The 16,152-nt window shown below is 45.4% G+C and overlaps 1 protein-coding gene across 1 annotated transcript in view; it reads right to left on the reverse strand.

The window, feature by feature from the left end:
* Nucleotides 1-16,152, reverse strand: part of TCEA3 (transcription elongation factor A3) — a 37,885-nt gene that overhangs the window by 14,260 nt on the left and 7,473 nt on the right. Inside the window, exon 5 of the mRNA XM_021683540.1 lies at nucleotides 8,509-8,571. Coding sequence (XP_021539215.1) covers nucleotides 8,509-8,571 — 63 coding nt within the window. The remainder of the gene's footprint in view (nucleotides 1-8,508; nucleotides 8,572-16,152) is intronic.

Genomic DNA, 16,152 nt, shown 5'->3' on the forward strand with positions numbered 1-16,152 from the left:
CCTCCATGTTAGAGTTGCATTTTAAAGTGTATTATAGAGATAGTCGCATTTACAATAATTTGACTCAGGTCACACATCTGGAAGCCAGAACTGAAACCCAAGCAGTTGAACTCAGGTGCCCAGACTCTTTTTTTTTTTTAATCTTTTTAAGTTTTTATTTAAATTCCAGTTAGTTAACATACAGTGTAATATTAGTTTAAGGTGTACAATATAGTGATTCAACACCCAGTGCTCATCACAAGTGCACTTCTTAATACAAATCACCCCCCATCCACCTTCAGTCTGGTAACCATCAGTTTGTCCTCTATAGTTAAGAGTCTGTTTCTTGGTTTTCCTCTCTCTGTTTTTTCCCTTTGCTTGTTTATTTTGTTTCTTAAATTCCACATATGAGTGAAATCATATGGTATTTATCTTTCTCTGACTGATTTCGCTTAGCATAATACCTTCTACCAAATCAGATATTTTTAAAAGATTATAGTTTTCTTTAATTGTGTATGAGATATGTTAATTTAAAAAACAGAACATCTACAAAATTTTTAATCTACTTGCAAAATGTATTTGTTGTGCCTATTTTAGGCTCTGTGCCAAGCATTGGTAATATAAACATAGAAGATAAAAGAATATCTTTTCTCTTGGGGTTTAAATTAGGATAGAAAGGATGGATCCTCCAAAACTAACTAACTAGCTAACTAACTTCCTTCCTCCCTCCCTTCCTTCTTTCCTTCTCTTTCTTTCCTTCACTCTCCCTCCCTCCCTTTTTCTTTTTCTTTCTTTCTTTCTTTCTTCTTTTTCTTTCTTTCCTTCCTTCCTTCATTCTTTCTTTCTTTCATTCTTTCTCTTTCTTTCTCTCTTTCCTTCCTTCCTTCCTTTTCTTTCATTTTTTCTTTTTCTTTCTTTCTTTCTTTCATTGTGTGGGTGAGTACCCTGAGTGTTGGGGATGTCCTTGGCCCTATTGAGGGGGTGCACAGGTTAGGTGTGCTTAGTGACATCATGGACAGACTTCCTGATGGAGTTTGCCTAGTGGCTAGTATGATTCCTTTCCCTCAGATGCCCTCTGAGAGCGCCAGCTTCTGTTCTTCCACCCCGCCCTGCCCCTAGCAGTGTGGCACACCTGAATATTGTGGATGAGGTGCCCAGACTCTTAACCAACCGCTCTGCTCTGCAGGTTACCGAACATTGTAACACTGCCCGAAACTACACTATGATCCATTACACACTGTGCTAACTGCTCTCTCTACCCTCTCATTGAACCATTTACTCACTCATTCAGTGAATATGTATTAGGCCCTTATTTTGCAGGTCATGTGCTAAGAACAAGGGGTAAAGCAGACAAGTCAGGAAAGTTCCGTCCCTCAAGGAGCTGACAGTCTAGTGAATGGTGAATTTACCACCACTGAAGAGGACTGGCTTTTACCATGTGCCAGGCACTGTGCCAGGCCCTTTAGGAACGTTTTCTAATTTAATCCGCAAAGCCATCCTAGGAGGTAGATACTGTTCTCCTTCTTGTTTGCAGATGAGGAAACACAGAGTTACACCACTGAGATTTGAACCCAGGTCTGTCTGATTCCAAAGTCTACTCCTAACTCCCATGATATACTGCCTAAGAATGATCTCATTTTAGGGATGCGTGGGTGGCTCAGTCACTTAAGTGTCTGCCTTTGGCTCAGGTCATGATCCCAGGGTTCTGGGATCGAGTCCTGCAGCAGACTCCCTGCTCAGCGGAGAGCCTGCTTCTCCCTCTGCCTGCCGCTCCCCCTGCCTGTGCGCTCGCTCTCTCTCTGACAAATAAATAAAATCCTAAAAAAAAAAAAAAAAAAGATCTCATTTTGGTTTGGGTTTAAAAACCCACAAATATATATACAGATGATTGGCAGGATAACTATGTGTCTTAGCTTGGGCTGCTATAACAAAATACCATAGACTGGGTTTGTACAATAGATATTTCCCACAGATCTGGAGACTGGGAAGTCCAAGATCAAGGTGCTGGTCAACTCAGTTTTCTGGAGAGAGCTCGCTTCCTGGCTTGTAGACAACCACCTTCTTGTTAGGTCCTCACATGGCAGAGAGCAAGCAAACTCTCAGGTGTCTCTATAAGGACATTAATCCTTTTGGATCAGGGCTCTACCCCTCACGACCTCATCTAGCCTTAATTACCTCCATAAAGGCTCCATCTCCCAATACAGTCACTTTGGCCACAATACACTTAAAAGTGGTTAAAATAGGGGCGCCTGGGTGGCTCAGATGGTTAGGCGTCTGCCTTCGGCTCAGGTCAAGATCCCAGCGTCCTGGGATCGAGTCCCGCATCGGGCTCCCTGCTCCTTGGGAGCCTGCTTCTCCCTCTGCCTCTCTCTCTCTCTCTGTCTCTCATGAATAAATAAATAAAATCTTTAAAAAAAAAAAAAAAAAAAGTGGTTAAAATAGCTAAATTTTATGTTATGTATATTTTGACACAATAAAAAAATCCATCTAGGAAGTTCATGAAATAAGAATAACCATACAACTTGAAATATGCAATGATAACTAATCTGTTTTATATATTTGGTAAATCAATGCATTCAAAATGATAAAATATCTTTTTCCTTATGCTGAAAAAAAAGGTTAAAATGCACATTTTGTTATATATATTTTATCACAATAAAAAAGTTAAAAAAAAAAAGAAGTACTGATACATGCAACCAAAAAAAAAAAAAATAGGCTGAAGCTTGGACTCCAACTGTTGTTGGTCCCTTTCAAGTCCTTGCAAAGAGAGTGCTGGGCGATGGAAGAGGCATCCTCCCGCATCCCGTGGTGACCTGGGCCAATCAGTATCACAATGACAGCCCTTAACAACTGCATGGCTTAAGAAAGCTCCAAGAGGTCCCACACTGCAGTGCAATTCAGTTCAACAAATTCCACAAGGGATGGGGAGTAGGAGTTGGCCACTGGAGAAGCGGACGGGAAGATGCATTCTTGGCAGAAATGCACAGAAGTGCGAAACCCATGGTTTGCCTGGGCAATGTTGAGGGGCTAGGGGCAGCTGGAGGGTGAGGGTGAGGGGGCTGGAGAGGAAGGACAGAACTTGTTGAGGAAGGCAAAAGCCAAAGCCACCTTTTACTGCCTGTTTGCTATTTCTTCCTCTCCATAACCCTGACAGTTGCAAGTTCCCTGCCCCATTTCACAGATGAGAGGATGGAGTGATAGTTGCACAACTCCCTCCCTTTCAGAGGTGCTTCTACACTACCCTTGGGGTGGGGGCCGGGCAGTCAAGATGCCTCCACCTTCATCTCTTTCAGTAACCATCAGGATCAGCCAGCCAGCCCTCAGGCCTCCTAGGAAAAACTGACTCATGAGAGTTGAAGAAATGAAGGTCCCTTCCTCCACTCCAGAGTCTTAACACACTGAGCCCTTACAGAAGGTCCTAAACGGCTGTTGCATTTCTTAATTCCAGGGAGTGCCATTCATATTGTCAGCTGGGTACCTTCTGGAGTTGTACAGTGCACAGCCTGGGCAGCTGCACCAGACAGCTCTGGAGCTATGGAAGTACTTCTTCCCTTCAGGAAGATGATGCTGGGCTTCTGAAAAGTCAGGCCCAAGGAGTTTGTCTGAAAGTGAGGCTGACTGAGTAGCCTAAGCTTTCCAGTGCTAAAAATCTGGGGTTACGGGCGCCTGGGTGGCTCAGTTGGTTAAGCGACTGCCTTCGGCTCAGGTCGTGATCCTGGAGTCCCGGGATCGAGTCCCGCATCGGGCTCCCTGCTCGGCAGGGAGTCTGCTTCTCCCTCTGACCCTCCCCCCTCTCATGTGCTCTGTCTCATTCTCTCTCTCTCAAATAAATAAATAAAATCTTTAAAAAAAAAACAAAAAACAAAAAAAAAAGCTGGGGTTACAAGATCCAAGATCCAACATCCTGCTGGGTACTCTTCGATGTAAATTCTGCCGAAGACTTTCTTGTTCCTCAGTCTTTGCTGTTTGACTTGACCTTGGATGCCCTCTGTCACCACAGACACCCTTGGATCATTGGGATTTTTGTGTTCTCTGGAACCTTGAGATTCCTCAAAGGTGCCTCAGTGCTGCCTCAGGGCTGAGATGGGCTGGGGAGGGAAGGCTCTGCTCTTGTAAGATTTATATTTTGAATTACGAAAAATTTTGTCCAAAGGGATTTCCTAGCTTTTATTTATTTTTTAAAATGCAGTTTGAACCTTTCTGTTCTAGATAAACTTACCCTGGATTCGACCCAACCCTGCCTGACAAGTGAGTGGCCTGGCAGCCGGGCACAGCTGGGGAACCTGAGCTCCAACCTGCTCTCTGCTGGAGTCAGATTTCAGTGGGAGGGAAAGGTGTGGGTGAGGGAGGGCTGGGAAGGGTGTAAACTCTAGAGCTTAAGGGGCTGCCTGCAATCAGAAGGAATCTCCCTGCACCCAAACCTGGTCCTGGCCACTGGGCTCTCACCCATAATAGCCCAGAAGCTGGTCTCCCGGCATCCTCTTGCCCCCCTTACAATCCATTTGCCACACAGATGCCTGGGGAATGCTTTAAAAAACTCACAGCAGGGCGCCTGGGTGGCTCAGTCATTAAGCGTCTGCCTTCGGCTCAGGTCATGATCCCAGGGTCCTGGGATCGAGTCCCACATCGGGCTCCCTGCTCCGCGGGAAGCCTGCTTCTCCCTCTCCCACTCGCCCTGCTTGTGTTCCTGTTCTCGCTGTCTCTATCATATAAATAAATAGGATCTTTAAAAACAAAAAACAAACAAAAAAACTCACAGCAGATATCATCACTCCCTGCTTCTGACCCTCTAATGGCTTCCAATTATTTTCAGCATAAAGTCAAACTCTTCACCATGGCCTCCCAGCCCCCCGACATTGGCCCCTACCTCCCCTCTGACCTAATCGCATGCCATGCTCCCTTTCAGTTCATGGAAGCCCCTCCACCGCACTGCTTCTTTTTCTTCCTTAAATACACTGGTTACTCCCACCACAGTGCCTTTGCACTGGCTGCTCCCTCCTCCAGGAAGGCTCTTCCTCCTCCAGATTTTCTTATGACTGGTCCTCTTCCTGCCAGTCAGGTCTCAGCTCCAATATCACATCCTCAGGGAGGCCTCCCCCAAACAGCCCAGCCAAGCAGCCTATCCCTGCCCTGTAACTCCCTAGCACGTGACCTGATTTCTTTCATTCATAGCCCTTATCCAAGTCTAGAATTAACTTGTGTGTTTATAAACATTGTCTGCCTCCATCACCAGAGTATAGGGACCCATTTGGCTGGGTCACCACTGTTTCCAGCACCTGGAACAACATTCTGGGCCAATACTTGATGAATCTTTGTTGAATGCATGAATATAAGATGAGTTGAGGGAGTTGGCCGCAAAGAGATGAAAGGCACATCCAGGGGGCCTAGGTAGAGCTGAATTGGGTGGGTGACAGGTCTTCGTTGGAAGGCTAGTGACCCTACTCCTTGGGATTAAGAGAGTGATCTCTCTCTGAGCCAGCGTCTGTCAAATCCCACCACCCAGGTCAGCCCATCTCCAAACTTGTCCAAGGTCATCCAACCAGCAAATGGCAGAGTTACACCACAAACCGAGATCTGCCTGCCTTCCAAATTCTTTTCAACACATCTCACTGTGTCTCCACAAGGCAGAGAGTTTTTCAGGGTCCCCTAACCCAGGCTAGGTTAGGCTGCTTGTTGCTTTCTTCCCCCCACCTTCCCGGCAGGGCAATCCCAGCCCTGGTCCCTCCTCTTGGCTAGGAGCTGGCTGGCTGGCTGGCTGGCATTCCTGTCTTGGTGCATTTCAGGCAGCCAGGCTCATTTTGCTTTCAGTGCACACGATTGGAAGTGCGACAAATTGCAGAGAGGGCATCACTGGCGGGGGTGGGGGTGGGGCGTCGGATTTATCAACAGCTTCCTTCTGCTCCCCGGATGTGCCCTCGCCAGCCCCGCAGCCTGCGTGCGATCTGACATCACCAAGCCCTTAGAAAAAGTCTCCGGCCCCAGGTCGGAGCTGAGGCACCTGGAGGCCCGCTCGCTGCTCCTGCGCGCCACCTCGAGGACATTGCGGTTACTACACCGCCAGGCAAGCCTAGCTGCTGGGTGAAAAGTCAACAATTCAGACAGCTGGGTCCTAAGGGCAGTTGGTAAAGTGCAACCTTCCTCCTTGTCACAGTGGTGCCCTTCAGCCCCAGCTACAGTTTCCAGAGCACCACGCTCACTCATATTACTACACCTTTGCACGTTCCAGTCCCACTGCCGGGCAAGCCCTCTCTTGGCTCGTCTACCAGACAAACTCCTTCTCATCTTTCAATTCTGAGCACAAATAGATTATCTTCCATGATAATGGAAGTCATATTGAGACTCTCTTCCTATGTTCCCATCGAATGTTATACCTTTGAAAAACATTTAAAAAAAAAAAAAAGCATTTGGAAAACAAAAACAAAAAGCATTTTGGTGTCTGTCTCTACGTTAGTGATTTGTTGTATAAAGGCAGAGATCATGAGTTCAAATCCTTGCCTGGGCTTAGAGGATGCCCCTGGTGGGCTCCACGTGTATTTTGTTTGCCCTCCTGTGTCTCAGAAAAATATGAATACGTTGTCCATATTTAAGATTGGGAGTTTCATATGAATATCTAGATGTCCAGCTTTCCTTAAAAAATAGGAAGACATGGCATGCAGGGCCTGCATTTCCAGCAACAGACAGCTGGGCTGGATAGTGAGTGCCCCCTTCAGACAGACAGGTACCCTCCAGTCTGCCATGGTCTCCAGTAGTCACCTACTGTGTGCACATGACCTTGGTCCTTGGAGCATGTTAGGTTTGCAAGGAGGTGCTCAACAAACGTGCTCATCAGATGGATGGATGGATGGATGGATGGATGGAGGAGAAAGATGAAATCGAGAGGTAGAGAGTGCAGGAAACAGTCTGGGTAGTAGATAAGGTGGATTTACAAGACTTGCTTGTGTTTCTTTGGATTCCCCACCCCCAATTCGGAACCAGCAGGAAATGGTACAACTGCTCTAAGGACAAACATATTCTGCTTGACTGACTTTCAGAAAAAGAAAGCATTTAGAGGAGGGAGTCAGGAGACTTCAAGGTCACAAGGCAAAGTCATGAAAGGAATATGGAGGTATAAATCCTTACACAAACACGAAATGTTTTGATTATAACATCACACCCAGAACTGGACTAGTGATCAGTGTTTCCTTTTGGGAGAGAACAATCCTTCATTATGCAGGGCTGTCCTTCGTGTTCCAGGACATTTAGCATCTCTGGCCCCTGCCGGCCAAATGCTGTCATGCTCCTGCCTCTCTCCCATTGCAGACTGAATGTCTGTGTCCTCCATAAAGTCATATGTTGAAGCCTGAACCTCCCCCCGGACCCCCTCTTTCAGTCACAATCTCTCCTTAGCGATCTCATCAAGGTTTATGGCTTCAAACAATCCATACTAATGAATCTGGAACTTAGATTTCTAACCCCGATGTTCTTCCTGAATTCTAGCTTGGTATAACAAGTGCCTATTCAACTTCTCCACCTGAATGACTAGGACACCCCTCAAACCCAACACATCCAGACCTCAGCTCTGCATCACCTGCTGCAGCCTGATTTACACATGGTCTTCCCCATTCCATCCTTGCAGGGGCTCAAGAGAAAAGTCTTAGAGTCATCTTGACTCTTGATATTCTCTGGTACCCCTCCCCAGTCTGTCAGGAAATCCACCGTCATATCTTGCCTGAATTATTGAATAGCCTCCTGGCTGGGCTCTGCTCCTGCCCTTGGCCCCGACAGCCCATTCTCAGCTCACAGCCAAAGGCATTCCGATAAATTCCCTCTGGTGATTCCTGTTCCAGAGCCACAACTCTCTTGCCTCACTTACTCACTCCGGCCCTGGCACCTCCCTGCTTCTTGACCCTGCCACCCAGGGTCCTGGGCTTAGAATGACCCCAATATCTGCATGGCTAATGAAGGATTTGTTCAAAGAGGGCTCTCTTGACCACCGTGATGACCATCCTTCCTAACCTCCCTCACTCTGTTGTCTCCACAATGCTCGTCACCTTCTAAAATTGCCTGATTTCCTTATTCTGTGGATTCCCTGTCACCCCTTATTAGAATATAGCCCTCATGACTGCAGAGATTTTTCTTTTGTTCACTGCTGTATCCTTGGCACCTAGAACAGCTCCTGGCACATAGCTGCCCCTCAATAAATATTTGATGAATAAATAACTCGATGACTTATGCTATTTCGGGTGACTAAACCCAGAGATCCCACTCCAGGGATAGGCTCTCAAGACCTCTGTCCTCATTGGGTTCAACTTGACCTTGAGAATGTTCCCTGGATAGCGATGGGGCAACAGTGGCCGGTCAGCCACCCCAGTGAAGGAGCCATCCCTCTGACTCAGGGTCCCATTCAGTCTTACTGTGTGGGTCCTAGAGTTGGCAAGCAACATAATGTATGAGGCTTCCTCCTTTCCCCTGCCCCAGGGCTTCTTCCATGAAAGCAGAGATGGGGACACACGCTGAACAGGACTTCTGGGATGGAGAAGCTTTTTTTACCTTTCCATCGGTGGCCTTTTTGGAGAGGAGCTGGTTGAAGACTTGGAGTCCACAGAGTCTGTCCTGAAAGAAGAGAAATTGGAGATGAGACTCTTGTAAGCTAGCACCAGGACTGATCTAGAGAGCTCAGGGGCTGGGAAGAAGGCTTCTGGGAGCCAGGCCTGCTGGGCTGAGGGTGATGGGACCCACCTGGACCACGGCTGTCTGGAGACGAAGCTGCAATTAGTGCGGGCTGCTCACCTGCACGGACCCTCCAGCAAATGAAGCAGTCAAGGGAAGGAGGCCTAATACGTGCTGTATACGTTATGTGTGTTATGCCATGTATTACTATTGTTTTTTTGGAAAGATTTTTATTTTTATTTATTTCTTTTTTTAAAGATTTTATTTATTTATTTGACAGAGAGATAGAGAGAGAGCACAAGTAGGCAGAGAGGCAGGCAGAGGGAGAGGGAGAAGCAGACTCCACCGAGCAGGGAGCCCGACGTGGGGCTCGATCCCAGGACCCTGGGATCATGACCTGAGCCGAAGGCAGCCGCTTAACCGACTGAGCCACCCAGGTGCCCCTTGGAAAGATTTTTATTTTTAAGTAATCTCTATACCCAAACTGGGGCTCGAACTTACAACCCCCACACCTTTACTTTGCATTACTAATTATTAATTATTAATAACTAATTCTCAGCAGGCTGCCCTCCTCCTTGCTGTCAGGCAGGCCTTGGCTAGCTGGAGTCCATGGAGACTGCATTTCTGGGACCGCCTATTCTCAGGAGGAGCCGAGGAGTGGAGAAGATCAGCTTCAGTCTCCCCTGCAGGTACCTTACTTAGGAGAAGCGGAGAGAGGCACACAGCCTTTGGAGATGGTAGAGCTGTGTTAAAATGGCAAGTGAGGACACCTGGGTGGCTCAGTCATTGGGCGTCTGCCTTCGGCTCAGGTCATGGTCCCAGGGTCCTGAGATGGAGCCCTGCATCGGGCTCCATGCTCGGCGGGAAGCCTGCTTCTCCCTCTCCCACTCCCCCTGCTTGTGTTCCCTCTCTCGCTGTGTCTCTCTCTGTCAAATAAATAAATAAAATCTTAAAAAAAAAATAATGGCAAGTGAAATAGCGCACAAAATTAGATGTATACTATTTCTAAAGTCACACAGGAAAACCAATGCCTAGGAGGAAGAAAGATTGAAAGAAAATGCCATCGGGGCTCCTGGCTGGCTCAGCTGGTAGAGCAAGTGACTCTTGATCTTGGGTAGTAAGTTGGGGCCCCGTGTTGGGTGTAGAGATTACTTAAAAAAAAAATCTTAAAAAAAAGAAAGAAAGAAAATACAACCATGGCTATATTAGGGTGATGGGATCAGAGGTGAAAATTTGTTTCTATTCTCTAAAAGGCATGTAGCTACATTCTCTTTATGATATCTAATACATTCCCCCTTTTATTGGTTTTATAAAATTAATCTGTAAATTGTAACCATCACTCCCCATTTCACTTACCCAGGCTTCCCTTTTTTTTTTTTTTAAGTAACCTCGGTGCTCATCGTGGGGCTGGAACTCACGACCCTGAGATCTAGAGTTGCACGCTCTACTGACTGAGCCAGCCAGGTGCCCCCCAGACTTCCTTTTAAGTCCAGTGCAGGCATTCCCTTCTAACGTATTACTTATCATGTACATTATCTGACCAGATCCCATGTAAATTCTGCAAGCAGAGTTTGGTAGGGTTTGTTCACTGTCCCTGGGGAGTCCACATCCCCTCGGGCACGCACTCTCCCAGTGCACTGGGACCCAAGGGCTCTGTGCTGTGGGCTCCCCCCGCCTGTGCCCGAAGGAGTTCTCCGAGCCAGCCAGCGCCAGCCGGCCGGAGGGCCAGAAGTGCGAGGAGTTACGGACTCCAGGAGCAGCCTTTAACCAGACACATAGGAGTTGGTGGATAAACACCCCAGCGTCCTCAGCCCTCAAGAGGGTGAACCCGAGGTGTGTTCTCCACGGTCTCCCAGAGTTCCCCAGCAGGATTTAAGCCCTGTTTGCCCACAGCAGTAGCCTGCCCACTAACACACCCTGGGCTGGCTTCCTTCCCTTCCCGGTCTCACGTCCCTCACTCCTCTCTCTGCATTTCCTGAAATCACTTCCCAAGTAAACTCCTTGCACTTGAATCTGTGTTTCAGGGTCTGCTTCTGTGGAATCCAATCGAATATGTTCACTGGCTTATTTCAGGCCAAGAGAAGAGTGCCTAGCACAAAGTGGGTGCTGTATAAATATTTGCTGCCAAATGCCGTGGAGTCAACCAATACAGAAATATAAAAACTAAAAAAGTGGGAAAAGAAAGTCCCCCAGTGGTAACCCTCGTTTGAGGTCGTTCCTTCCAGTTCCTTTCCTACGTGCACACAAGCACATATAACAGGTATTCTAAAAAGGGAGGCAGTGGCCTGAGTCGCAATCCCAGCCCTGCCCTGGGCAAGTCATCTTCTCTGAGTATGAGTTGCCTCCCCTGTCAAATGGGGAGAAAAGCACCTGTGTCCAGGGGCTGGCCGGAAAGAAGATGTTTCTGTCCCTACAGCGGTTTTCAGAACATAGAAGTCCTCCATGCCCCGTAGTCCTTAGGCACCTGATTTCTGGTTTCCCAGGTTGTGCAATGTCCCCCGCACAGCTTTCCTCCTCATCCTCCAGGTGGTGTGGGAGACAGTGGGTAAGGCAGCTTCAGGGGCCAGCCCTGATTATCCCGTGGGCCAGATCCATTTGGCTCCAGACCTTCAACCCCAGCTTAAACACAGGGGGAGGCAGCAGAGAGGGAGAGGGGAAGAGAGACCCTTCTTCACATGCCCTTCCAATCCCTCGCTGGACCCTGGGAGTTCCCCTGCGGGGTTCCTCCCCGAATGCCCCATGGGGACAGACAGGTGCAGACCAGAGTGGGAAGCTGGAATTCTTGCAGTAGAAGAAAGAAGGGAAGGCATGAGCCTCAACCCCTGGGACTCACCACTTTCTGGCCCTTCTTCATTGCTTTCCTTTTTTTAGAGCAAACCAGAAATATCTGCAGTTATTGCAAATGATCTTTATGAAAAATAGGAACAAGAAAAAATGCTTAGAATACAATAAGAAGACAGATAAACAGGGACGTAATTGTACACTCTGCCTATAGGAATGGAAAAATTATGTATATAGGTAGATGAGGACTGGGAGGGAAGAAGATGTCCAAAAGCTGTTTCATTTGTTGGAAGTGGCACACTGTGGACAAATATTTTTCATTTTTATTTTATTTTGTTTTGAAGATTTTATTTTTAAGTAACGTCTACACCTAACACAGGGCTTGAACTCACAACGAGATCAAGAGTTGTGTGCTCTTCCAACTAAGCCAGCCAGGCCTCATTTTAATTTTATTTACTTATTTATTTATTTATTTATTAAGATTTTATTTATTTATTTGACAAAGAGAGATACAGTGAGAGTGGGAACACAAGCAGGGGGAGTGGGAGAGGGAGAAGCAGGCTTCCCGCGGAGCAGGGAGCCCGATGCAGGGCTCGATCCCAGGACCCTGGGATCATGACCTGAGCCGAAGGCAGACGCTTAACGACGGAGCCACCCAGGCGCCCCTCATTTTCATTTTAAATATCACTAATGTGGTTAGTGTTTATATAATAAATAATGGTAGTGAATCATCATTAAGGAAACTAAAAAGAAAAGAAGTTCACCAACAGAGTTGAAATTGGACCCCTGCTAACTTTCCCTACAAGGTGGGGAGACAACCTCCTCATTCCCTGCTTGGCCTCAGTAACAGCTTCATTTCACAGCAAAAAGTAAACCAACATTAACAACTTAATGTCGCAGGAGAATGGTCAAGATGTTGTTAAATGTAGGGGCGCTCAGTCGGTTAAGTGTCTGGCTCTTGATTTCATCTCAGGTCATGATCTCAGGGTCGTGAGATCGAACCCTTCATCGGGCTGTGCGTTGGACGTGGAACCTGCTTAAGATTCTCTCTCCCTCTCTCCTTCTGCCCCTCACCCCTCACTAAAAAAAAAAAAAAAGCACGAGAAAGGTACACAACAAAATGTTAACAGTGGTTACTTCTGTTATTTTCTTTTGTATTTGAGTTTCTAAACTTTTTACACTAAAGGTGCCTTACTGTTGAAATAAATATATGTATGTGGAAAAGTTATAAAATAATATATAGAATATAATTCCATGTTATTGATACAATAAGTACTCTATGGGTAGTGATGATGCATGCAAAAAAGTCTGGAAGGAGGGGCGCCTGGGTGGCTCAGTCGTTAAGCATCTGCCTTCAGCTCAGGTCATGATCCCAGGGTCCTGGGTTCGAGCCCCACATCGGGCTCCCTGCTCAGTGGGAAGCCTGCTTCTCCCTCTCCCACTCCCCTGCTTGTGTTCCCTCTCTCGCTGTCTCTCTCTCTGTCAAATAAATAAAATATTAAAAAAAAAAAGTCTGGAAGGATATATATGATTACATAAATGATATATATATTTATTATGTATGTATGAATGTATTTAGAGAGCGTGAAGGGGGAGGGGCAACGGGAGAGGGAGAGAGAATCTCAAGCAGACTCTGCATTGAGCATAGAGCCCGATCCAGGGCTCGATCTCACAACCCTGAGATCATGACCTGAGCCAAAATCAAGAGTCGCATGCTCAATAGACTGAGCCACCCAGGAGCCCATGAACGATATATATATATTTAAATACAGGATTATTATACATGATTATATGTGCTTATCTCTAGACAATGGATTTTTTAAATTTTCTTATCTGTATTTTTAAAACTTCCTACAATGGGCAAGTAACTACCTGTATAATAAAATAAATATAATACAAAGGTTAAATTAAAACAATAAATATAATTAGAATATATTACAAATAAAACATTTTATTTTTACAAGGAAAAAAAAACTGAGAAAAGGATGCCCATTTTTCAGGCCACAATACTGAGTCTCAGAGACTAAGGGTGTGAATAAGTGACCAAGTTCAGCCCAGAACTTGGCTTTCTGCTCTCTAATCGTCTCCTCTCCCATACCTGGCATCCTTGTAGGCCTTAAAAAAAAAATCCCTTTAATGATCATTTAGTGAGATTCTGGGATGGAGCAAAAGGAAATGCATATGTTCAGGCTGTCACCTTCACCCAGATGCCTATACTCCCTATTCTACAGGTTAGTTAGTTCCATGTCCCATTTGGTATACTTTCCCAATGGTCCAGCCTCTAGTCTTTGAATTTCATCTCATAAGACCCCCTCCCCATCCGGTCCTTCATTGGCCAGGGTGCTCAGAACCGGCTCCAGATGTGGCCAGACCAGCCACAGCATGAACACAGGGAAGGCCCTGGTGCAGGTGGGCTAGCCAGCGATATTCAGGAAACGTTAACTCCACACTGGTACCGTGGAGAGGCGCAGGGGCTCCCTGCCAGCCAGACTTCTAACCTCTTTGCGAAAACAAAACATGCCATATGAAAAGTTAAATGTCCGTTAGGATTTCTCCAAGTGGGATATAATTGCAAAATGAGCACAATGAAAGGAACAGAACAACAACAAAGATCCCTTTGACAAGTATTGCATTTTAGAAAGCAGACTATAAAATTGGTTGATAACTATATAGAAAGTCAGCCAAAGAGAGAATAGAAAGAAAAACCATATACCAAAATATTGAGTGACTGTCTTTGGGTGGTGAGAATGTGGGTGTTTTTTTCCCCCCTTTTCTCCATATTTTCCATTATTTCTACAACAGATTTTTATTTGTTTACTTGTTTATTTTTTTAAATGGTATTATTTGTTCTGATTTCAAAAGCAATACAGGATCACTGTGAAAAGAAACTCAACAATACAGATTTTAAAATTTTATTGTAGTAGAATATGAAGCTCTTCTTAATTATAATCACACAGATATGTTTCTGTTTTTAAAAAAATGGTTTCATTATTTTTTTCTTATTTAAAAATTAGTACATATTTATTGAAAAAAAATAAGAAAGACACAAATTTGCAAAAAGAAGAAGGAAAAAAAACTTCTCAACCCTACCACCCAGACATAATCACTATTACCATCCTGGTATATATCCTTCTCATCTTTTTTCCTATACATATACATAAAACTCATTTAATTTTTTTAACTTATTTTTTTTTTAGTAAACACTACACCCAACATGGGCCTTGAACTCACCACCCCAAGATCAAGAGTTACATGCTGTACTGACTGAGCCAGCCAGGTGCCCCTCACTTACTTAATTTTTATAAAAATGAAATCATACTATATGTACTACATCATACACACAGCTTCTCTTAATACTCAGTGAATATTTTCCCATGTCATTAAATCAAATTTTTCTCTACCCAGCACTGCCTCTCCATGGAGACCCTATCAGCTTTTTGAACATAATAAGTGGTTTTTCAATGTGTGGGACTATTCTGTGCATGGAAGGGTATTTAGGATCCTTGCCCCACAGCTATTTGAACAGCCCAAACTGGGAGTATCGTGGTAGAGGTATGCCTCCCTCCTGGGTGAGATCTTCCCTTCTACAGCATCAATCCCTAAAGTGTTTTCTGCAAAACACTTGTTTTATAGGATTATAATAAACATTCATTTAAAAAGGATTCAGAGATTAAAAATGTTTCAGAAATGCCAGCAGAAATATGTTACACATACAACATGTAGTCTTTATGCCTTAATCTGGTTAATTCCTTTTTTTTATTAAAGTAATCTCTACACCCAATGTGGGGCTTGAACTCACAACCCCAAGATCGAGAGTCCCATGCTCTTCCGACTGAGCCAGCCAGGTGCCCCTAATCTGGTTAATTCCTTAAAATGAATTCCTTATAGCGGCTATACTGGGTCAAAAGGTATGTTCACTGGGGCGCCTGGGTGGCTCAGTCATTAGGTGTCTGCCTTCGGCTTGGGTCATGATCCCAGGGTCCTGGGATTGAGCCCCGCATCGGGCTCCCTGCTCAGCGGGAAGCCTGCTTCTCCCTCTCCCACTCCCCCTGCTTGTGTTCCCTCTCTCGCTGTGTCTCTGTCAAATAAATAAATAAATAAATAAAATCTTTAAAAAAAAAATACAAATAAAAAAGGTATGTTCATTAAAAACGTTGATATATCACAGATGATATTATCCATATAACACCTACTATTATCTACCATCAGATACTATTCAGTATTATCTAAAACTGCCTCCTTACCTATTAGGTGAACAAATGCAGACCCCTCCCACCCACCTGAGGAATTAAGTGCTCTCGTCACATAGGGAACGGGTAGGATTTATTTATACATCGATGAGGACTTTTATCTACTATCATGGATAAGGCATTTGGGTCTATCTGAAGTCATGCAATTTGGGGGACCCTGGCTAGGTGGGCAAGGGGGAATGGGCATGGAGTTGAGACAGACAACTCTTCTATTCTCAGCAGAGGTCTGGGGGTCTGACAAAGATGGGATCCCACTCGGTCACATAATAGCTGGGTGGTCTTGGGAAAGTCCCTGCTCCCCAACCTTCGGCTTCCTCCTCACAGAATGAAAACGTTGAATAGAGAGCCAACAAAACACTTTACTTTCTGTATGGTTAAGTGAGTTCCTAGGCCCATGTACCCGGAACCCTGACAAGGCTGGGATGTCAGCTGTGTTACTAGGCAACATTGCTTATAGCACATGAGCCCTGATTGGTAAATTATGTCCAGACAG

This window comes from Neomonachus schauinslandi, chromosome 4 (assembly GCF_002201575.2).
Source record: "Neomonachus schauinslandi chromosome 4, ASM220157v2, whole genome shotgun sequence".
In the NCBI taxonomy this organism is placed as follows: domain Eukaryota; kingdom Metazoa; phylum Chordata; class Mammalia; order Carnivora; family Phocidae; genus Neomonachus; species Neomonachus schauinslandi.